Source organism: Python bivittatus, unplaced genomic scaffold (assembly GCF_059951505.1).
Source record: "Python bivittatus isolate LINGU-HERP-01145 unplaced genomic scaffold, Pbiv_v1 ctg000850_np1212, whole genome shotgun sequence".
Classification (NCBI taxonomy): Eukaryota; Metazoa; Chordata; class Lepidosauria; order Squamata; family Pythonidae; genus Python; species Python bivittatus.
Window position 1 is genome coordinate 40,316,963 of NW_028277112.1, and position 25,383 is coordinate 40,342,345.

General features: G+C 37.6%; 1 protein-coding gene across 1 annotated transcript in view; it reads left to right on the forward strand.

Moving 5' to 3' along the window:
* The first annotated feature begins 1,651 nt into the window (after positions 1–1,651).
* Positions 1,652–25,383, forward strand: part of LOC148213819 (transient receptor potential cation channel subfamily M member 3-like) — a 246,411-nt gene continuing 222,679 nt past the window's right edge. Inside the window, exon 1 of the mRNA XM_088130502.1 lies at positions 1,652–1,828. Coding sequence (XP_087986628.1) covers positions 1,652–1,828 — 177 coding nt within the window. The remainder of the gene's footprint in view (positions 1,829–25,383) is intronic.

Consider the following 25,383-nt stretch of genomic DNA (forward strand, 5'->3'; position numbering starts at 1 on the left):
GATAACACAACCATACATCAAAAACATCTCAGAAACCACCAAGGGATTATTATAACCTCGTGGCATCACTCTAGCACACAAACCAAAACATCTTAAGCAAACCAAAAGAGCCAGTAGCCCAAGAAGAAATAAGAGGAATCATCTACAACAGTATAAGAGGAATCATCCTTACAGTATAAGGACTGTAGCAGCTACTATGTAGGACAGACAAGCAGAAGATGCAATGAAAACTCCTTAATCTCACAACACATGGACAGACTCAACCACAGTTTCAGTTGGGAAACTGTTAGACCAAGACAAATCCAAAAATGCTAGGGAATTCCTGGAAGCTTGGAATTCAGGCAAAGCAGCCATCAACAGACACATAGAGATAAACCACATTTACACACCACTGAAAAGGACAATTAAAAAAAAGCTAAGAAGGAAACAAAAAGACCAGAACACATCCTCTCCAGCAGCCAACATCCAGTTAAGCAGGGATTAACATCAGACAAACAACCAAGCAATTTTTTTTTTAAAAAATGGTCTAATCAAGGAACTACCAAGGAGAAAACCACACTCCCACCAAAACCATCAGGGCAAGCTACTGTATGTAAACAAGGTGCAAACCCCACTCTTAATAACACTGCTGATGTTACCCAGCTGGGTAATGAAATGTCTGCAAGCAAACAACCAAGCTCAGAGAGCACCAAGGACTCCACAGTTCAACCCTGAGCCACATATATTCTCTTCTATTGGAACTGACATCTCATTTCTTCACCACATAAATGCCCACAGGACAAGTTCATAGTTATATTTGTTTTATTTGTGAAATTTAGAAGGCCAATCAACTCCATAAAGACTCTGTATGTCACTTAGGCAGAGTTTGCACAACAGGCTAAGTTTTGTGTGATTCTAGTCCCTGAGGTAAATATGTTGTGTGCACCGAACTTGGGTTAAGCATGGATGAGAATGTCCAGCGAACACAAGAGTCCAAAAGATTGAGCCCAAATTGTAAAGATTATACCCAACCCTCTAGACTTTGAGGTTCAGTACCAGTTCTCAGAGAAATAAATTTGTTTGACAGGGAATGCTAATCACTTGTCCGGCCTCGCCTTCAGGAAAGTGTCAAAAGGACGCGTTTAGCTTCTGACGATTCTTGATCTGCTTTCTTGTAAGTGACATGCGCCGCTTCCTGATCTGTCGAGAGCAGTTTCCTCCCTGGGGGGCGGCAAGGTGTGCTGTTTTGTTGCATCTGCCGCGCGATCTTCCCTTCGGCACACCTGAATAAAAAAATAACTGGAGGTGCAAAAAACAAAAGGCGGCTTCCTCCTTTCCCAGGTATCTTGGCAACATGATGTCGGAAAACCACTTAGCGCCAGAGGCGTCGAGGAAAAGGGCGACGCAGGAGCTATTCCTCGAGTCCGCCGTGGCTCTGAACTAGAGCGACGGAGAGCTCCAGCTTCGCAGTCGCAGCCCCCGCGGGGGAGCGGGCGTGCCGGCAAGACCAGGAGCGCGCGCGCGCCAGCCGGCTGCCTGTAACGCCAAGAAAGGGCGAGGAGAAGAGCCCTGGTGTAACGCCGGACACCCGCTCGTCTTCAGTGAGACGAGGGTTGTTTCTCCCTGAGGAAAAGCCTCAACTTATTTCTTACTGTCTCCGTCCGCCACGAAGATGGGGAAGAAGTGGCGGAGTCCCAGCGAGGCGGAGAAAGGCTGCTCCGACAAGGAAGAACTTGGCAGGCGAAGGAGTCGGAGTGCCAGTCGGGGGAGGTTTGCGGAGTCGTGGAAGAGGTTAAGTTCCAAGCAGGGCTCCACCAAACGTTCTGGACTGCCCTCGCAACAGCCCCCGGTAAGCCCCTTCTCAAGCGGTTTGCGCCGTTCCTCCCTCCTTCTTGTTGGCTTTGGCGCCCTTTGTGGCGCGTGTCAACTTCTGGCTTGGAGGCATTTCTATCAATGGACCTGCCTGTGTCTCTGGGGAACAAGCGTCGAGTGGTCAGGTCGATCGATCGCTCTTAGAGAATTGGCACCTTAGTCTGACGGGGCGTGGAAGGGAGTTGGGCTGCTGATGTTCGCAAGATCAAAGCGCGTAGTGTGTGTTCATGTGCAATAGACTTAATAACCATAGGCTACGCGCGCGCTCTCGGGTGAATGGCTCTCACTCGGCGATTTTTTTTCCCCTCCTACCAAAGGATGATGGCACTGAGGTTCAGGGAATTCTTGGAAACTGGGCCTGATGTTCGCCAGGTTTCTGTGGGCAGACCCCCCCCCCCCATCTAAATAGTTTACAACAGATAGAAGCAGGATCATTTCTCGAACCCTCTGTTGCATAGGATTCTTTCAGTATAAGGGCTAGACAGTGAATAGCTAACTGAATATAATGCCGTCATTTTCTCGAGGATTATGGAGCTAATATTGCTTCCTTTGACCTATTTTAAGTGATAATGTGTTTGTCTTTATTGCTTTCAATGTATTGGCTAAATGCCAGCCATTATACCACTACAACACATTTCTCTCTAGTGTAAACTTTCCCTCTCTGTTGACTGTAATACTGTATAGGTGATAATGAATGTTACACGTGCTGGTAGAAATGATGGATGTTCTTCAGAGCTTACAAGACAGAAGTTCTGGCTGATAAAGAAAGCTTGTTTTTAATGAAGATATATCCTTAATGCTAAATCAGAATATAGTACAGAGCAGTGAAATCCACCTGTTACTAATACCTACTTATCTTGACAAACATGGATACATCTGCTTACCTCATTCACTGAATAGTTCTTGGGCTATATAGACAGTTGACAATTGCTTTAACCAAACAACTTGGTGATTACCTTCTGGACTGCTGTTCATTTTTCTGTAACTTGGTAAATGATGTATTATTCTGTCTGTAATTTTCTGTTGGCTTTCTAAAGCATTTGGAGGTAGGGAGGATTAGTATTTTGTTTCTTCAATTCTGTATGCATTGTTGGAGAATAATAGATAATTTATTAGAGCATTTTCAGATAATTAGGTTCATAATCCATGCAGTAATTAGTAACAGTGGCTCAACTCTGAAGATGAGAACTATATAAAATCTTAGCTAGTGAAGAAACATGTGAAATTCAAGCAGAAGGGTAGTAATGTCAGTTGAATAGTAGCTTTGCAAAGTTTATTAAATTTACTTAGAGCATTATTTTAAAATGTTCAAGATCTTTCCTCCCTTTTTTCTTAATAGTTTTCTAGTTCTCTATAATGTATGTTTGGATTTGTCTGAAGACGTGTGCTTGATTTTGAAAGCACCAAGTAAAACAGCAACAGGTTGAGCTAGATAGCAATCAGTATGTAGAAAGCTGAGGAGGGGGACTTGATATGAAATGGATGCCATGACAACCAAAATCTGGAGAAACAACTTGGTTCTGATATAAACAGATGGTAGGGTATCATAATTTTGGCTAATGGTAAATAAATATTTAGTTGTAAACCTATTTGTCAAATAAAGCAGTATAAATGAATATCATGAAAAAATCAGTATTTCAGTAGACCTTGAAATAATAGTTCTAATACACCATATAAAAGCTGCAATATTCTGTAAATGAAGGGATATTAAGTATGCAAAAACTAATGCCTGTTATGCGTCTGATTGGAAAGAAAACCCTATACAAATAGTTGACAGACAGGCATATTAAAATGTCAACAAAAAGGATGTGTGGAGAATAAGTGTGCACATAATTATATTTTCAAGTCACATATTATTTTAAATGCTTTTTTAAAAAGTACACTTTGGAGTAGGATATATTTTGACAAGAATTGGGAAGTCATTCGGAGAAATGATAAAATTCTATGACTGATTATGATGTTGCCTCGTTTGTATGATAAGGCATAATTTACTCTCAGTTCTAATATATTCAATATATCCTGTAGGAACCATATTTGTCATCTGAAACATTAGTTTACCTCCCTTGTTCTATCCTAGAAACTTTTTTCCTGAAACATTGTAAACTAGAGTATGTTTTAATAATTGTTTTGCTTTCAGAAGAACAGTTTTATAAGCTCAGCTCAAAACCCACTTAACTTTCTCTCTGCTTATGTTGTGAAATGTCCATAATTGTAAAAAAAAAAAGTTCTAGGTCTCAGGCTAGTAAGAGTGTTAATGAAGCTGAAGTGTAAGAATATTTTTAATATAAAGGTTTAAAGCTGGGTATACAGTTTCTAATCCAGATTGTGGCAGTTTGAAGAAAATAAGAATATCAGAACTGTTTAAAAGGAGTCATTAGTTGCTCTCCTGATCAACAAGAATGTTGAAAGGGGTTAACTTTACAGAAAGGGGTGTTATTTGAGTGAAGACTAATGTGGCGTAGATTCCTTCACAGAGAATAAGAAGCAATCATTAAAGAGCTGTTATTTTGCTCTCTGGGGGAAAATCCAAAATCTATAGCTGGGCAAGAGTTTTATAAGGACCATCAAAATGGCATAAAAGAGTGTTCAGTTGTTTTGGTTCTCCAGCATTGGGCAGGTTGTTACAAATCAGGAAGAGGCAGAAAGTCCAAAAATTAGGTCAGTTGCTCAGACCAAGAGATTTATAGTTCAAAGTCAGTCCTGAGATAGAAGTTGTGGACTGAATGCCAAGTCAATGTTGGGTGTTACTGGTGTCAAATTACATTGAGTATTCAGAGACAAGGGAAATGATTGCTGTCTCTTAGCTCTGAAAGTACAAAATCATTACCACTGTCTATTCTTGCCATGATGAGTAACACTCATAGGTGCCTTGGCCTGGTAGAGGGCAGAAATAAATTCTACAGAATAATTTCAGTTACATAGCAATACATCTATATATAGTGGTTAGATGGAAAGGCACAGTTTGATTAAAGCTCTAGTTCCTTCCAAGTAGTATGTAATTCTAGGAGATTTAATGTGTGTGTGATTTGGGAGCACAGCCAAATTAGCATGACGTAGCATTGTTTCAGTCTGATGTTCTCCTGCTTCCTTTGTATTGTTTTCAAATGCTCTAAAGAATCAGAAGATTATATCGTAGATCTCTGTTTTATGTAGTTTGATGTTCTGTTGTTCCTGATTCTTGCTTCTGCATCCCTGGTATGTGTGATGGTAATGGTACAATATGGTACCAATATCCATTCTGACTGACTTTATTCAAGAAATTTCAAGCATTCAAGCATGCCTAGAATGATTTTAACTAGCATCTATTTGAGTTTACATTCTCCTTTTGTAATTCAATGCCTGTTTTGCAATTGCTATTGTTTCATCAGTAGCAGTAAATTAACAATCCCCCCACGCACCCAATCTCTTAATCTGTAAGTGTTAAGGCTGAAATCCTAGGTGTGTGTGCTACAAAACAAATCCAGGTGAACTCCTGGCATTTAATTTAGAGATGTATAAAATCAGTTAATTATTTTTCAAACAAATCACATTTAGAATTATGGTATAGTTTTCAAATCTCACTTGGACTCTGGGGAAGAACTAGAGTAAGTCTGTCTAAACTTAAGCACTTTCTAAACTCTTGTTAATTGTGCTGTTACATATTTTATGCTTATGGGACAGGACCTCTATACTGCTTCTTTTCCTAGTGCACATTTTAGCACCTCCAAAAGTGAGTTCTGAGGAGAGGAGAAGTCTTGGTGTGAAATCACATATAATACTTGTTTGTAAAAGTCAAACTGTCACTGTACTCTTTGAACCTGTCAGTTTTTCCACCATTTTAAAAAAAAAGACTATTTGCAGTGCTTGATTTAAGTAGAAATTCAAGGACATGAACCAATATTTGTTTTTGTGCAAGTTAATTCTCGTATGATATCTAATTTAATGGTGCTTTTGGAGCTATCACTTGTAAGAGTCATGAGGTTCTATAAAACACTGTATGTTGGCTCCATGTTTTTGCTATGATCATTGATATGGCTAGGGATACACATTAAGTTTCAAGCTATCAGGTAGACCAGTCTAAGAAATCAATTCCACAGGAAGATGAAATCTACTATTATTGAGATTGGCTATAATAACAGATTCTTGCAAGTTTGATTGTGCTGTACAGTACCTCCTCCATCTTCTTTCACTACAATGAATTAGGGAGCTGTCTGAGCTGCTTTGGAATGATATCTGGATGTTCTGGACTTAAAAAATGCTTTAGCCCCTTTTGCCTAGGCTACAGTTTCTGCATATCTCCATCAAGGTCATCTTCCTTACTCTCTAGAAACTTAAGGGTCCGTGTATTTCTCTTGCTCTCTCTCTATGATTATCCCAAAAATAGTAAGAGAAAGAAGTGGCAAAAAAGCCTTTTGCCAGCACCTGGATATGCCAGGAACTATAAGGCTTAATGTTTGAGAAGATTGTCCTGCTGTAGAATTCTACTCCCAGATAATCCCCATTTTCACTGGGAGTAAAGAAGCAGACATCTCTGGGAAAGGAACAGATGTGCTTGGTGGGTGCCTTCAACGTGTGCACAAGAAAAAGCACTCCCTAGCTGGATTGATCTGCTGTATTCATATATGATGGAGTCAGCATGGGAGGGGGGGGGCAGATTGGGATTGGCTAGGTCTCTACATCTATATCTGCATATCTACTTATCTGTCTGTTGACTATTAGGTGCCTGAACCTGGAGTTTGGGTAGTTGGGATTGTTTTCCATTCAGTCAAGGAATATCCAGGAAAGCATTTCATTTTGAAAAATGTTAAACTGTTGAGGTGTTGTAGGCAGTTTAAAAAAAACTCAAATAGTACAGGTAGTCCTTGATTAATGACCACTCATTCAGCAACCGTTCAAAGTTATGACGACAATGAATAAGTGGTAATGTGATGGAATGGACTTATGAAGGCCAGGCTCAGGGAGATAAGCGTGTTCTTAGCCCCCAACAGGAGTGTGGGAAGTTCAAGATGATGAGGCTGGCACCTCCCTAAGGAATTCATGGTGTTGTGGCTGGCTGGCTTGGGAACTAAGGTTGAGTCTGGTGAGATTGATGTCAGGTTCAGCCTGAAGAACTCCAAGAGACAATGCAAATACAGTTCTGTTGCGTTTATTAGCTTCAGCCTCAAGACAGAAATCTCACCAGACTGAACCCTAGTTCCCAAGCCAGCCAGCCACAACACCGTGAATTCTTTAGGGAGGTGCCAGCCTCATCTTCTTGAACTTCCCACGCTCCTGTTGGGGGCTAAGAACATGCTTATCTCCCTGAGCCTGGCCTTCATAAGCCCATTCCATCACAACTTAGGACTGGCCCTCAAAATTCAGGCCATCCCAGCACCCCTGTGGTCACATGATCGCAATCTAGGCACTTGACAAATACAACAGTTGCAGCATCCCGTGGTCACATGATTGCCATTTGTGACCTTCCTGCCAGCTTCCCACCTCGACTTCGCTGGGTTCCTCAGAAAAAGTGGTGGGAGTGGGAACAATTTACAGAAGCAGCTTGCAACCTTCCCTGCTGGCTTCCCCATTGACTTTGCTTGTGGGAAGCCAGCAGGAAGTTGTGAGAGGGTCCTCACTTCATGACCTGCAATCCTCGCTTAATGACAGCAATGGGGACTGCTGGGATTGCTATCGCTAAGTGATGCGGTCACGTGATGTCCCTCTTTACAATCACATTGCTTAGCGACAGAAATTCTAGTCCCAATTACTGTCATTAAGTGAGGACTACCTGTAATTCATTTTGAAAACTGTACTGTTCAACTATATCTAAACAAAACCAACTAAAAGCATTGTGAAAGTACATTTACTTTCTCATGTTCTGAGGAGGACAAGGGATTTATAAAGTCATCCAGAAAAGGAAGATTCTTTTGAGAAACATGTAACTTCTCAATGTTCCATGATGGGACTTAAGGAGGCACAGAGGTACTGTCAACTATAGGACAAATGCATAAAATCAAAGAGTTTAAAATGTTGAATGCTAATAAGCTCTTAGTCCAAGTCAACAACAAACTGACAAACAGATCAGTAAATACAGAATTACTTTTTTAGTGTATTTTTTTATTGCAATGCAATTTGTCATTTATTGTGAATGGCAGTTTCAGTAAATTGGTAGGCAGAATGTTTTCAGACAATAAGTAGCTAGGAAATATACATGTATAATCCCAATGCTCTGTCACCTTATCTACTATGTTGGAAAAGAGGGCATAGGTGTGACCTAAAAGCAATTAATGCAACATTCTGTTGCTCCTTACTACTGAATACCAGTTGCAGTACTAGTGAAGGTGACAGATTTTTTCCAAAATTCAGTTAAGGCTCTCAGTAAATAATCTGGAAAAATGTCTGTCTGATTCAGGACTGAGTCTAGAGGAGCTAACCTTCACTCATTATGTGGACATATTCTTGGTTTGGTTTAAAGATAGAGTGCTTTCACAGTGACAAACACTACTTCACTCCAGTTAGTTCTCATTCGTTATCTGGACATTTTTTTATTTGGGTTTGAAGGAAGACTAGTCCCACAGCAACATAGCACTTCAGTTACTAATGTCTGGTTTAGCACTATCCCTTTACAGCTTAAGAGGCAGCATGTATACAGAAGATGGGGAGTGAGGAAAGCAATAAATAAAGTCCTGACATGTTAGCAGGTATGGCGATATTAGCTATGTAGTTCAAATTCACAACTGTATAATACAATATGACTATCTAACTCCTCTCCCTCTCCAAATGAAGATGGTAAATCTAAGATCTAAAATGATCTAGCTTCATTTCCAGTTGTGGTGGTTCTGACAAGTACCAGGAACATTATTTCTATGCATAAGTATGAGTGTCAATTTTATGATGGTAGTTTAAAAGAATGTTTTGTAAAATCAGTGAAGTATAGTAGTTAAAGTTATGAACTGAGACAACGAAATTCAAATCCACATTTGATTTGGAGCTTACTTGGAGCCAGCCACAGTCTCTCTGCCCAGCCTACCTTATGGGCTGTTTGGGGAATAAAAAGTGGTGTCCTTAATGTATGTCAGCTCAGACTCTCAAGAACAAATTAATTGATTATGTGCCATCAAATTGGTGTCATATCTTAGTGACCACATAGATTGATTTTCTCCATGATGATCTGTCCCTAACCTGGTCCTTCAAGTCTTCCTGTAGTGCATTCATCACCACTTTAACTGAGTCCATCCATCTTGCTGCTGGTCATCCTCTTCTTTTCTTTCTTTCCATCTTTTCCAGCATTAGAGTCTACTCCAGAGAGCTAGGTCTTCACATAAGATGTCTGAAATAGGATAATTTGATACCAATAGAAGTGAATATGTGTAGCTCAGGGTTGAACTGTGGAGTCCTTGGGGTTCTCTGAGATTGGTTGTTTTCTTGTAAACATTTTGTTATCTGGCTAGGTAACATCTTCAGTGCTAGAATAGAATGTGCTCTCTGTTTACATACTGTGGCATGCCCTGCCAATGTTGGTGGGGGTGGGGGTTTTATTTTGTTTTATTTTTTCCCCCTCTGGTGTCGGGCCTAGCCCAAGGAACTCCAGGAGACCATGCAGAATCAATCCAGCAAGGTTTATTAGCTACAACCCCTTAACAAGAATCTTCCCAGAATGAAACCAGTTCCCAGGCTCAGCCAGTTCACACCGATGAAATTTCTTAGGGAGGTGCCAGTCTCCTCCGCTTATCTCTTCCTCGCTCCTCTGGAGATGAGAGCACATTCTTTACTCCCCTCCCACCACTCCAGTCCATCACATCTGGTAGTTCCTTGGTTAGGATATTGTTTACTGCTTGATTGTATGTCTGGTGATAATCTTGGTGTTATTCTCTTGGTGTTATTCCCAGTTGAACTGAAAATGTCAGCATCTTAGACCAAGCTAAATCCAAAAATGTGAGGGAATTCTTGGAAGCTTGGTATTCAGACAAGGCAGCCATCAACAGGCACATAGAGATAAACAACAGCTACACACTGTTCAAAAGAGACAATAGAAAGGAAAACAAAAGACTAGAACATCTCCTCACCAGCAATCATCATCCAGATAAGCAAAGAATAACATCAAGATTATCACCAGACATACAGTCAAGCAGTAAACAATACCCTAACAAAGGAACTACCAGAAGGAAAAAAAATAAAACAAAACAAAACCCACATCCACACCCACACCCACACCAACACTGGCAGGGCATGCCACAGTATATAAACAGAGAGCAAACCCCATTCTATTCTAGCACTGAAGATATTATCTAATGGCGTAACGAAATGTTTGCAAGAAAAGAACCAAGCTCAGAGAACCCCAAGGACTCCACAGGATAATTTGAGTCTGGGCATTTATGCCTCAAGTGAGAACTCTGGGTGATTTGTTCAGTGATACATTTGCTGGTCGTCTTGGCTGTCCATGATACTCTTAGGAGTCTTTTCCAACACCAATGTTCAAAAGTGTCAATACTTATTCTATCCTGCTTCCTGAGAGTCCAACTTTAGCTTTTATAGAGCACCACAGGGAAATCTATGGCTTGCATGATTCTGATCTTAGGTAGTATGGCATCTGAATATCTTTTCCAAGGCCTTCAAGTGCTATTTCTTGACTGCTTGTTCCTTTATCATTGATGTCTGATCCTAAAAGCAGAAGGTATCTGCCACTGCAATATCCTCATTGTCAACTCAAGAGAAAGTTGGGATATAAATGCAATAATAAATATTAAGAAAATATTTGTATCTTAAAGTAGTATTTTCAAAGAAGAAGTATGTTATATCAGGACTAAGAAAAGTGACAAGAGACAAGAAAGGTAGTAATGCAATGGGTTGGAAGTTGAAACTAAACTAAGGATAAGACGAAAGGTAGGGATAGAGTATGGAGAGAAAGAGATTGGAAAGCCATAGATTTTTACATCGCCATAGATTTTTCACATAGCAGTGCACTACTACCAACCCACACACACACAAAATGAGGCATACATCATCAAGTTGCTTAATGCTGCTTCCATCAAAAGCTTTCAACCTCATCATTCTACTTTGGAGTTTACAACTTCTGCAAAATGTGCATAGAGAGGGAAAGCAGGCATTTCATTTTACTATATTGAAAAACATAGTTTAAATTGGCTTTCCCCAATTTGAACTACTTATTCCTGGCAAATAGAAGGGGTAGAAATGGCAGCAGTAACAGACCTTATTTATTTGGGCTCCAAGATCACCACAGACAGAGACTGCAGCCATGAAATTAAAAGACGCTTGCTCCTTGGAAGGAAAGCTATGGCAAACCTGGACAGCATATTAAAAAGCAGAGACATCACCTTGCCGACAAAGATCCGCATAGTCAAAGCTATGGTTTTTCCAGTAGTAATGTATGGCTATGAGAGCTGGACCATAAGGAAGGCTGAGCACTGAAGAATTGATGCCTTTGAACTGTGGTGCTCCTAAGACTCTTACGAGTCCCTTGGACCGGTAGGAGGCCAAACCAGTCAATCCTAAAATAAATCAACCCCGACTCCTCATTAGAAGGATTGATACTGAAGCTCAAGCTCAGATACTTTGGCTACCTAATGCAAAGAGAGGACTCTTTGGAAAAGACCCTGATGCTGGGAAAGATTGAAGGCAAAAGGAGAAGGGGGCGGCAGAGGATGAGATGGCTAGATAGAATCACTGAAACAATGAATATGAAATTGAACAAACTCTGGGAGGCAGTGAAGGACAGGAAGGCCTGGCGCAATATGGTTCACAGGGTCATGAAGAGTTGGACATGACTTAGCGACTGAACAACAACAACAAATTTGAACTACTTACCAGATGTATTAGAATTACAACTCTCATAATCTTTTGCCAGCGTATTGACTGGTGATATAGAAGTCATAATCCAATAAAGCACCAGATTGGAAAAAGCTGGTTACAAGCTGTAAAACATTGTGATTTTCTGGCATACTTGAGCTGCAGAAAGATGGTCCAATTGGTATTATTTTCTTGTTCAAAATAATGTCCTGGTCCAGCATTTTAATCTACTACCTCTCCATGACTGGTCAACAAGGCATCCCTAAAATGCTATTTTACCTATCCTCTGTATTTATAATACAATAACATGAGGAGGTTATCCCCATCCTAAAACACAAATTGGAAAGTTAAGCTCAAGTTGATTACATTCTTTGAAATGGATGGTTTAGACTGTCTTAGAACACTGGCAACTGATCACTGTGTCTTGCATTGCAAAAGAATTCATGGAATAAAAGGAGATTCAAGGTTTGGTCCCGTGAAATTAATTACAATCTGAACTAAGATGATGGTAGATATAAATATAAATTTATTAAGTATTTGTTTTAGTTTACAGTTCAACAGTATCAGATGCTGGAGATTTTCATATGTACTATTAGTTTGCGGTAGGGAAATTTACATTCCTGTTTGGGATATTGCATATGCATTTTACTTTTTTGGTATCCTTCCTCTTCTGTAGAAAAACAAGTGTTAAATCATTGTTATTAAACTTGGTCAGTGTTGCACTGAGTGAATATGAACTGTAAAATACTCATTCTTCCTAGTTCTTTTCATGATGTTAATTTACCTAGAAATTGCAAATCTGTTTTCTTATTGTAATTCAGGTGATCAGTGATTTTAAAAAACAGCCATCTTAAGTCAACTGTAAAATAAAAGCTAGCAGTGAATGACAGTGAAATAAATATCTTAGTACTTCACATCTAATTAGAAATATCATTATTCCATAACTTAAATGGGTAATGTGATACTTTCTTACACTTGCTTGCTTCCTGTTACTTCAAAATTGCTTAATATTTAGTATGCATATTTTAGCTCTGAGGCTTAGATTCATTGAAATGGCCCAAGAAATTATAGGAGAATTTAAAGCAGTTCTCTCCCCCTCATAAACAAACTTCATTACTTTCTTTCTTATCTCAACCCCCCTTTTCTGCTTCCCTTTCTACAGATATTCATACCAACAGATTTTCCTTCCTATGGCACATTTTTGGAAGGCATTTAAGTTCAGGGAAATGGAATGAACACTCACTCTGAACAAATTCATCAGTTTCTTCAGCTAAGTTTGCCGTTTAAAAAAGCAACATAAAGAAGCCAACACAAACAAGAATAATGGATTCCTCAAATTTTGCCCTCAGTATTTTGAATAATGGTTGAAATAAAGGGATGAGAGCTTATAGAAAATGAATTAGAATTATATAAAATGAACCAAAATAGAATTCTTATTGTGAATTTTTATTTGATTTGATTTGATTTGATTTGGAAGCTGCCCAACTCCAAAATTACTCTGGGCAGCTTACAATTTAAAACAGAAAAACAATACAAAGGAACTAGAGTTTCCAGACAAGAGTATCCCATATAACAAAACAAAATAGTACTCCATAACCATGCTGCATGAAGGTCTCAGAGAACAAACTCCAGAACATCATTAGGGTGGGAGTCACACAAATTTCTGGGGGGAATACCATTCTAAACGGCAGGTTCTATGACAGAGAATTCACACTTTCTAGTTTCTGATAAATGGCATTGTTTGATTGAAGGGATCTGAAGCGCACCAAGTCTGCCTGTTCTTACTGGATGGGTAGAAACCATTTGTCCCTGACATCAGACTTCCACAGCAAGGTCTCATATTTGGTTATCTGTGCAACAGTGCCTCTGGTTGCCAGCAAAGTATCCTGCATATCAACGGCTACCCTATCTCCTTTCTCCTGGGCTCACAGTTGATGGTGCCAGACCTGAATTTCAGATGGGCACATTTACAGAGGGGAAACCATCTAGGTGAACCCTATCATGGACAGTGGATGGGGAAAAGTTATCATAGGTAGACCTGGGGTAACCAGCAGTCAGAGATCAGGGCTTGAAAGACCTGGTAATCTTGCTCCCAGAATAAAGATGGATATCTAGAAATGGTGACTGGTCTTATATGCCCAATCCCCCTTCCCTGAGAATGGCCACTCCTGCTTCCTGTCATATCTCCCTCTGCTCCTCACTATTGTGATCTTTATCCCTTCTTCAGTTCTCCAAACCTTTTCCAAACTCCGTTTAACTGTTCTTTGATCTCTGCAATTTCAGCACCAAAAAGGATTGGAAAACTGTTGATAATGCTAAAAAGAAAATAAAAGTCAGCTGTACTGGCATACTGTCTCCAATGTGTATTGAAATACTCTCTCTGTCTCCGGTGCATATTGAAATACTCTCTTTACCTTTAATCTGTTTCCAACACTTTCTAAGAAACTACTAAGGCAACCTTGCTCCATCTCACTTTTGGAAGATTCTTGAGTAGTTACTCAGGAAGTTTTAGCAGTAGTTTTCCTTGATGAATAGAGACTTGAATGTGTTGTGAACAATAAATCAGTGCAGCTGTCTTCTTCATTTAATTATGAGCAGTTTCCAGATCCCTTACAATCTGTACATCTGGTACCACTAATTGGTGTCAGTTTGCAAGATAGCTTTATACTCCTGTTGCCAAATATCCCCCACTTGTGAATAGCATTATGTATATCTATCAAATATTGGGCTACAGTATGTGGTTTGGATTTTAAAAAGTAACTTTCCTCCATCCTGACTCTGGAAAAGGACAATTAAAAGGTCACATTGGCTAAACCCTAGGACAGGATATGTGCTTTGTATAAAGAGTTTCACCCAGAGCAGTGCTGTAAGGGAGTGGCTTTTCCTCTCAGTTCTCCTCCCTCTCATTCGGTTCCAGTAAGCAAGCCTCTTTTTGTGTCTGTATATGAGAGAGTGTCAGTTACATATAGAGGTTAAAGGCACCAGACTAGAAACCAGGAGGCCATGAGTTCTGGTTCCACCTTAGGCACAAAGCCAGCTGGGTGACCTTTGGCCAGTCACTCTCTCTCAGCCCTAGGAAGGAGACAATGGCAAACCCTTCTGAAAATGACGCCAAGAAAACTACATGGACTTTTCCAGGCAGTCGTGAAGAGTCAAGACAACTGACTAAAAAGTGCATGTGTATGTATGTATGTGTTATGTGTGTATATATATCTATGTATCTATATCTATATATACGCGGTTTTTTAAAAGGTGCACAGAAAAAAACTTACAAAAAGAGCACTAAAAAGAAATAATAAACCATAACATAATTTTAAAAGGTAATATATATCCCACCAACAGATAATCTGTTATTAAATTTTATTTCCAAAACAAATGAAAATAAAAAATAAAAGAAGTAATAAAATAAAAACACTAAAAATAGTGTATTAAATTAATATAAATCACCTAAATATACCACATATGTATTTCATTACAAAATATCAAATTACCCATAAAAATTGCCTTATGAAATACTATGAAATCTGTGCCAAAGGGAAACATATTTTATCAATTTCTTTTTTTTAATTATTATTTTTAATTCAATATACACATACATACAAACATAACTTATTCCCACTTCTATTACTTTTACATATAAATTTGGTAATTACCAAATTTATATGTAAATAAAGGAAGAATGATCAAGTAAAATACTGCTCCTGGGGGTGGGGTGCACGTTTAATGTTTCATTTTATAATTGTAATTACCAAATTTATATCAATTTCTGATTAGTAGAGAAAATAGCCTTTTCAAAAATTGATAAATTTTACCTTTCTTGAATCGAGTTGTTGGTGTCTAGAGAAGTAGTACTTTTCCAGTCTCTCAATATAATTCTCTTAGCTATTCTCCACACTTGGGGTAACAAAAGTTCCCGAAAACAATTTTGGGATATTTTTCAAAATACTATTCACATCTTTAACATTTACCCATCAATCTACTTATATACTATATGTTAAGCAAGCCTCTTGTTAATAAATTGGCTGCATTTCTGTGTGGTTTCACTTTATTAATTGTGATTTCTAAAAAAACCCCTTTTATTATATAGATTAATATTTTACCCATGTTTTATTTTGGTTATAAGATGGTGGTTAATTAAAATTAGTTTTATGTAATACAAACAGTCTTCTGGTTCTTCAGGGTAGTTTTGCTTCTAGGAGGTAGGTGGTAGGCTTGGTATGGTTGTTTAACCTGTGAGATATAGAACCCTCTAAGAACTATTTCCACTTCTATAGTTATTTTCACTCATGACAGAGACAGGCAGGTCTTTGTGAACTTTTATCTCACATGGGACACTCCGTTCATATCTTTTAAGTTTAGCCTGTAAGGAACATCCAGATGTTGACTGTGGATAGAATAACCAAAGTCAATAAGATGGAGCAGATTTGTTGTTCCCATTTTAATTCATGTTTTCTCTGTACCTCTTTCCTTTCTGGCATTTTAAGTCCCTCTGTACTTCTTCCTTATTTTTTATCAGTGCGACCTCTTCTATTCTCTATATTTACTCTGTTTCTGAATCCTCTTTTGATTATTCTGGATCTGCAGAGTCAGAATATACTTTCTTGTGAGACTAATTTCTTAATCTAACTCCACTATGGTTTATCTTCCATCTCCATAAAAAAAAACTGAAAATTTTACACCACAGTCCCCCCACTATAATTAACAACTTGCAAATGAATTGGGGAATTGGGAGATACTTTTGTATCTGGTTGTCAGCAGTTAGAGGTAATTGCTGAATGTATGATATTATGTTCATAGAAGCATCTGTAGGTCTAGTAGATGGTATAATTTTCATCTGTCACTATAGGCTGTAATACACTTAACTGTATTAAAGCAATAGTTCATTATAGTAATGGTGAATTAAAGCCTTATGCCAATGAGAAAAGGATAGTTCTCCTTTAAAAATAATTATAATCAATCCTATATGCAATATTTGGGTGAATAAGTACTAAATAAGAATTAACTTAAAAAAAAACGAATGTAAAAAAATAAATCCTTCAGTTATATCACTGTTATTTAATGTGTCTGTAACCAAATAGATTTAGGGACTGCCTGCAGCATCTCATACTAACTACTTAAGGTAGTGAAGTTAAGCATGTTATGTATGACATCTCTGCAGAGATCTGCACTAACTGTTTAATCATACTTTAATCTCCATGAAAGGAATGTATAATTACAAATAATAAATATAAATCTCAGCAAATTTACCTATAAAGGATAATCAGAAAATAAAATGGGATAAGACTTTTAAAACAATAAGAAAAAACCAAAATGCCATTCAAGTTAGTGATATGACATCATTAATTACAGCATATCTCTACAGCATCTTGAAGTGCATCAATACATGTATGTGTTATATTTCTCCTAGTTGATGGGATATAAACAGATTTATGTTGGCTTGCAAGGTTAGAGATCATAGTCTGCATGGAATGGCATGAGCATGTTTGGAGTAGGCTTTGATTGCAGCTATGACATACTTGTCAAAGTATGCCAAACCTGACTGGCACTGTCCTTATTCGCAGGGAAAGCTGCATGTGCCAATGGGATGCCTCAAGCTAGTAAACTTGTCTACTCCGTAATCTTACTAGGAAGGACTATGAAAACTATGATGAGTTGCAGAGATCAATATCTACAGTATGGACCCTGTCATGTGGAACTGTATTACTTCTTTTTTTTCTCATCACATACTTGCAATTTATTTTGCTTACTGCTGAATTTCTTACTTTTTTTCGCTGCTGACCTCAAAATGGTAACATTAATAGCACTGGAAATTTTTTAAAAAGCTATTTTTTTCCTCTTTGATAAAATTGGTTGAAATTTTTAGAAAAAAGTAATGTTAAAAAGACAGATAATGTTAATAATAAAAGTATAGTGTAAGAATTCAAAAATAAGTTCTGAAAATTATCAACTTCTTTAAAATATAGGCAACTATTTGTTCAGTCTGCAATAAAAATATGTGATATTTAGAAAAAACATTTTCTTTTTCAGGAACTAATATTTTTAATTTATAAGCATTTCTTACTGCTTACAAATAATAATAATAATAATAATAATATTTTTGGCCCATTATGCTATTTTTCATGTTCTACTAAAACTGTATATTTCATGACAATAATTTTAAAACAGTTAACACAATTTTCCTTACAAACACCTTTGTTTGAAATGTATTAGGTAGGGATTGATAATTGGCAGCCAAACATTTCACAGTTCTAGATTATAAATTATAATTAATTCATTATAATTCTAACAATAAATTAATTATAATTTTAGATAGATAACACTCAGTAAAATGCATAATATTAATGCATATTTTTTCACATGGTGAACTCATACATTCCTTTCATGACTAATACTTGACTGATATTATTGAAACTACACTTCATGTCCTGTTATATTGTACCCTTTATAAGGATCATAAGACTCACTTTATAACTTCTTAGATGATAAAACACATGGGAAATTCTGATCTTTTCTGTATACAGTTGTTATCAGATCAGTATAATTCAGTCTCCTTGAATGTGATGGGAATTCCAGTCCCAATTACCATCATTAACCGAGGATTATCTGTACGTATGTTTTTGTATTCCAACTTTATTTTTTTTCCAAACAGAGCAATCATTATATACCCCAGAGTGTGCTTTTAACTATGTGCATGAGTTAGCTTTTAGGGTAAGTAACATTATGTAAGCTGCAGAAAAAGAGTAACTTCTAGTTAGCAAATAAATCATTAGATAAATATTGTTTTCCACTGCCCATCATGGTTTGGTCAGTTGAGGCTTTCACAACTTTTACTGAAAGACAAGACTAGATTACCAGACTTAGTCAAACTAACACCAAATGCAGCCTTCTCCACTAACTGTACTGTGACAAAATTGTTAAGTTTTGGCACAGGTTGGCCAATATGCTACAAGCTCAACCAAAGCCCAGTTTTACCCCAAGCATGCTCATGTTATTCTATGCAATTTAGGATGTCTAATCAAAAGTCTACCTTGCAGGCCAATACACTGTTGTAGGTATCCCACCAACTAAGAAGTAATACAATGTTGTCTGTAAAATTCTTATGCTTTACCTGGTTGTTGAGTTAGCAGCACTGTTAGTTTATTAATAGTATTATAGCTACTAGGTTGGTAACTTTTCATCTCACTGCCATAGTCATATAATTAATAAAATCTACTTCCCCCTAGTAATCAACTACATGTTTTGTTTCTGAATTATTCTGACTATGGAATCAAATTTAAATGTTGTGAAGATGAAGTAGCAGTAGTATCTTGCATATTGTCTAATACTACCCGAATACATGTTAGAATATACTTTGATAAAGATCTGTGTGATGTTTTCCTAAGAGAAAGTATTTCTTAATTATAAATGAGCATACCCACATCCACCTTGTATTTAATAATTATTTCATCTTGAGTTTCTAATTTTATCTTACTGGATAAATTAAGTCTAGAACTTCTGTTTTTTGTACAAGTTTAACTCTTAAGCATTTTGTACAAACTTAACTCTAAGCATGTAACATGATATATCCTTTAGTATGTTTGCACCAACAGAATTGAAAATAAAGAGGATAAACTATATTAGTTTTGTTGAACTGAACACATATTTTATATTTAAGAAGTTTAAAATCAAATGTAAACTAATTTTGCTGAAATGTTGTATAACCCTGAGAATAAACTCTTTTAATATGCCTATTTAAACCTTTTTTCCTATCACAAAAAATAATTTCAATATTCTACTAGTATTTCATCTTGCAGGTGAGCAAGTCATTTAGTTCATTATAATTTCCTGTTAAGTTCAGTCTGGGAACTAAATATTAATGGCTTTCGATCATGGAGTTTGGAAATTAACTTTAAACTTTGTTGTTTTTAATGCTGGTTGTTTTTACTGTTTTTTATTATGTTTTAATTGTGAGCCACCCAGAGACATGCATATGAGATGGGTGGCCTATAACTTTACTAAATAAATAAATTATCGATAATACGTACCATATTAAAAATTACAGTTGATGCATTAATATTGTATCATTTTTCAACATAGACTGGCAAATAATTTTGATTTTGTGGACACCTGAGGGGTCCTCGGGCCATGCTTTGAGAAACACTGCTTACTGTATTTCTTTATCTTTTTTCCTCCAATTGTATTTTCTTAATTCCTTCTTCTCTCACCTCTGTACTTCTCCCACCTGAGAGCTGTTTTGTTCTTAAAACAGTAAAAAAAAGCCTTTTTCTTTTCCTTAGTAGAGCATTTCAGTGCATTTATTTCAATCTTTGCAGAATTTTCTCGTGCTACCTTTCTCTGCAGACATGTGTCTGGTGGTTCACATCATAATTTTGATAAAATCAAGATGTGTTGAAAGACCCATCTGTTTTCTCAGGCCTTTTAGATATGACTAGATAGCTCTGTTCCTTCCACTTTTCTAGGCCTTTGGTTGCTGCCCCTTCTTAGATTGCCTAAGCATTTGCTGTGTAAAAATGGTGTTATCAGGGCAGCATTAGTGTAATAGATGAATGTAATGAGACGTGGGGAGAATTACAAATACTGACAATTTAAATGTTTAAATGTAAGCTGGTAGGCAAAATGAGATTAAGGAACAGTGATCCAAATACATTTCTGTTGAGGCTAAAGAACATGGGAAAATGAATGTGAAAGGTGATGTTTATCATGCTTGGTTAATCATGCTAAATATACAAGGAACAAAGGAACAGCAGTACCTTGAGTGAAATAATGTTCCTGAGGGAATCGTGGTAAAGGATTTGCTGAACAGATGAGTGAATGAATATATGCCTTTTAGACTTTGAAGTGTATAAATGATATAAATAAGTGAGTAATTGGCATTTGAGATTTCCCTCTTTTGTTACCCACCTCAGTTAAATTGGGCTGTGTGATGCTTTGTAGAGGTTCAAATTAAATGAGATTTAATTGAATCATTCCAAATCAAATGGTTGAATAAGGTGTCTTTCAATCTCTTTGAAAAGATTTGAGGGCAATCTGGAGATTTGATGCCTTTGAAAAGTCTCACACATTGTTTTAGCTTTCCTTCCACATGTGGGCAAAGTGGAAGGGGAAGGGTTGCATGATGTGATGGGCTTTCTGATACTAAAATTAGTTAAAATTAGTTGCCAAACAATGACATATATCATCTCTGCAATCCCTACCTGGATAAAAGGTGTTTGTAAGGAAAATAGTTTTAACCATTAACCATTAAACCGTTAAACCATTAAGCAATTATTATCTACTTTACTAGTAGCCATTCCAAAGATGATTGGAATCTGCCAGCTAGTTATTGACCCATCAGGCTCCCGAAAAGGACCTTGCTGTTAAGTTTCTGAAGTTAGATGGAATCAGAGAACATATTGGCTGAGGAACAAATTGGATTTAGAATTTAACTATTTGACTACCTTTGACCATGCTCTAATTCTACAACATGTGGCAGAAAAATTCTCCAAACCAACAGGCTTCATTCTATGCAGCTTTCATAGACTTCAGAGCAGCTTTCAATCTGATTTCCAGGCCCAAACTTTGGTGCAAATTACAAAACTCTTCTATAGACAGAAGGTTGTTACTACTAATCTATAAACTCTATGATAAAACTACCATAAAAAATGTAGTTCCCAGGGAAGCTATACCAATGAGATTCCTATTAATAGAGAAGTCAAAGTCTGCATTCTTCTGCCATTGTTGTTTAACTACTATATTAATGCACTGGTCGCCATGATGAGCAATCTCTGTCATCACCCACCAAAACTAGCAGAAAAACATATTTCAGTCCTATTATATGCAGATGATATTTTCCTAGACTCTGATTGTCTGAAAAAGGGCACTGTGAACATTGGCTAATTACTGCATTTCTAGAGCTCTGGAAATCAGTTACAACACCAAGGTGATGGTCTTTGTGAAAAGTGCAGAAAGATATATTTGGACCTTAAATAATCCTATCAAGCAGGTTAAAGCACTTAAATACCTAGGCATAGTTTTCCATGCTACAACCACACACAGAATCCCCAGAAAATATGTACTACAAAACTCACAGAGAGCTGCGACAGTATTGCATTCATTTTTCTGTACTAAAGAGGCTTTATTCATCCCAGCTGCACTCTGAGTATGCTCAGATAAAGTTAGAGCACAATTATTATTTGATGCCCAATTAGGCCCATATAATTCCTTTGGTCCTCTAGAAAGAGTTCAGGCCAAATTCTTTAGGAACTTATTTCAAGTCCCCTGCTCAAATATGGTTCATGGTGTGAGGCTGGAGTCAGTAGGCCTGAGACCATCACCTAGTTATACATTTTCATATTATGGGCCAAAATATACTTTGCCCCTGTAGGCCTGATGTCTCAGATCCTTACTGACAACTTTGTGTCATTCTGCCCCAAAGCAATAGGCCAAAAATTGGAGCTCCTTGGATTTTCATTAACTGAACTTTACATGTTTGGGTAAGAGTGTGCAATAGTAATGTTGGGCACTGGATTAAAGATATTGATATTCATTTAGTCCTGGCATCTCTTCCAAAGGATATACTCCTGACCAGCTTGTTTATCCCCCTTAGACCTGCTAGATACCTAAGTCAAATTACATTCCCTAAATATAGGAGGGTATTCTTCTTGGCTCAGTTTGATGCCCTTACTACTATAATCCTAGGAGGAAGATACTAAGGTTTTGCCCATGTGGCAAAGGGATTATTGAAATTGTTAAACATGTTTTATTATATTGCCCAGTTTATGCTAGCATATGGTCGGAGGTGATAACCCCACATTTAAGAAAATTTCAGAGTCATTCTGATCCATTTTACCTACAGTTTTTACTTTCAGATATTCATGACTATGTTATTCCAAATTTAGCTAAATTCTGCTACTTCATATGCAAAATGCACAGCCTGATTGGCCATACATCGACATGCCCAATTAATTTTATGATTTGTTCTGCATATATTGTAGATATACAACCTGTTTTATACTACTGAGTTTTATTATGTACTTAACCATAACAAATATTTTGTGTTCCTTTAAATCAGATTGTTCAATAAGGCATCTTTCAATCTCTTTGTAGAAATTTGAAGGCAATTTGAAGATCAAATGCCTTTGCAAAGTCTTAAACACTGTTTCAACTTTACTTCCATATGTAGGCAAAGCAGAGGGGGAAGGGCTGTGTGGTGTGATGGACTTACTGGTATGAAGATTAGTAGCCAGACAATAGATTATATCAGGACATTTTCTGCACTGGTCCAAGTCAGCACAACTTATGTTGCTTGCTGAACAGTTTGGAGGGGCTGCTGTGCTATCATGTCCTTAAGATTTTATTCCAGCTTTCAGAAGATGCAAGGGGAATATTTTAAAAATGTATTGCATTGAAATCTGTGAAGGAATCTAAGTGAAACTTTGCACCATTGATATCCTTATTCTCCAAAGAATCTACCATCCCTGCTATTTTCATTCCATTCCTTCAAAAAATGAAGGAACTGCAAGGTTTTTGATGTTTCCCTATTGTAATCCGTAGCCAGATTGTTAATCAAATCTCAGATTAATTTGAAACAAATCTTGTTTCCTTTGAATCCAAAATTAGAAACAAAACTATGAATCTTGGCTTATTTAACTATAAGTATACAATAATTCAAAAGCTAGGTATCATTCTCTGGAATATATCATTTGTTGTCTTTTCCAAATAATATAAAAATTTTAGGTTGCATTTTATCCAGTACTGATTTTGTACTTATACACCTGTTCCCATAATATCCTCCAACCTTACAAGCAGTGTGGGAATCACAATCAAGTGCGGGCTGGAGCAGGAGAAGGAAAATCCAGTGTCTTGCCTTATGCAAGAAGAAGCACTAATTTAAAGCTGTCACCTGATACAATCTCATATATAGATAATTTATACTGTGATTTTATATTTATCTACTTGGAAATATCCATGTTGAAATTACTACAACTTTTTAAAAAATGAATTTTCATAGTAGACTTATACTACAAAACTATCCTATGAGCCTTTGTGTTCCCTGTTAGTAGTGTTTTGCTATTTCATTTGTATTGAACATTTTTGGCAATAATGACATGTTAAACCATCCTTTAAACTTGTATTGAGAACTGACTGTAGGTCTTTCTGAAATAAAAAAAAAACCAGTAGATTTTTATTCTTCTTGAAGGACCTTGTTCTTCAGGTATATCTGCTGGCAAGTAGGCTGCTGCTCTAACTTACACTATTTTACACAGTCATTTGTTTCATAGTTATCTCTAGTAATCTTTGTCTCTAGTATAAATCTGAGAAAGAGAGACTATCCATTTTAAATATACTCTTCTATTTTGTTTTGAGATCTGTTCTGTTTATTCTTCTATGTTTTTTTTATATAACAGTTAACTCACAAATAACACTCACTGAGCTCAGGACTCCTACTCACAGGTAAACATGTTTAAGATGCTGTGTCCTGTTCAGTCATCAGTAGTTACACTGTCCTATTTTTCCATATAGGTATAGAAGGTAGGGTGTTTGCAGTAGTCAGTCTTCTTTATTCATAGGGCCCATCAATCAGTGAGGATTCTGATTTTTCAGAGTCTTAATTTGTGTAGAAAGCCTCTATAGAGGGCTCTCTACCATGAACACACTATACAAAAAGGAGGACAAGTCTAATGTGTTCAGATTTACAATAATCATTCCTGTCTCCTCTGAAGGAACAGCAATGGCTCTGCCACCTCTACTTCCTCCTTTTTAGACACTTTATAACTTCTGCACATTTGCTTGCTACAATAGCATCTTTTTTTATCATGGTATTCTTAGCAAATATAAAATAACTCCCACCCCCTTCCACAGATAAATTATTAGAGGAATATGCATTTTGAAACTATATACTACTAAAATTCTTGTAACCTTTAACTGGGTGAAACAATGCATCATAGGGCAACAATTTTTGAAACAAGGTACCTCAAATGGGCTAACTTACAGAATGCATCTAAAATTTGGGACCCATTACTCCTGTGGGATTGAAATTTAGGAAATTTGTAGCCACTTCAGCACCACTATGCCGCCATGGTCAGCCCAGTTCATGTGATTGCCATGGGCATATCCCTGACCTCTTTCCCGCCTCTCTCTGTCCCCTGTGCCCAATTGGCTGGTGGTAAGGCCTGATGGGCATGTGGCAATTGGCTGATTTGGAAACAAGGCAGAAATCTGAAATCTCTTAATGGCAGTGGGCATTGAGGGAAGGATGAGGGAGCAACTTGGGTGCCTGCCGGCAAGGTAGGGCTGGCTGGGGGCACCAGTGGTCGATGGGTGAGCCCTCTTCCTTCCTCAAGGGAGGGAGCCCTCAGGGACATGCCAGAATGGGGAGTGGGGATCCAATTTTCCTCAGGGTCTGGCTCCCTTTGTTCCAACTCCTCCCCAAGTGGCAGGCAGTTCCACAGGTCAGCCAAGGAGGAGGAAGAGGAGGTGGTGGCTTCACCAGAGCTTTCCTGAGGGTCATGAAGGGAGGGCAAATGGTGCATTATATGTGGAAAGGGAGGGAGGGAGGGAGGAAGGAAGATTTCTGATGCTCCCTGCCAGCTTCCCACAAGCAAAGTCAATGGGGAAGCTGGCAGCAAGTCATAAATTGCTCACACTCCCACTGCTTTTTTGCCCTTGCTCATTCTGTCTCTTTGTTTAGGTAAGGAAATACCTCTGAAACTATGACCCAACAGGTCATGGGTTGTCTAGTAAATACCACTATAACTAAGGAAGGATGGCTAACAAGAGATTGACTTT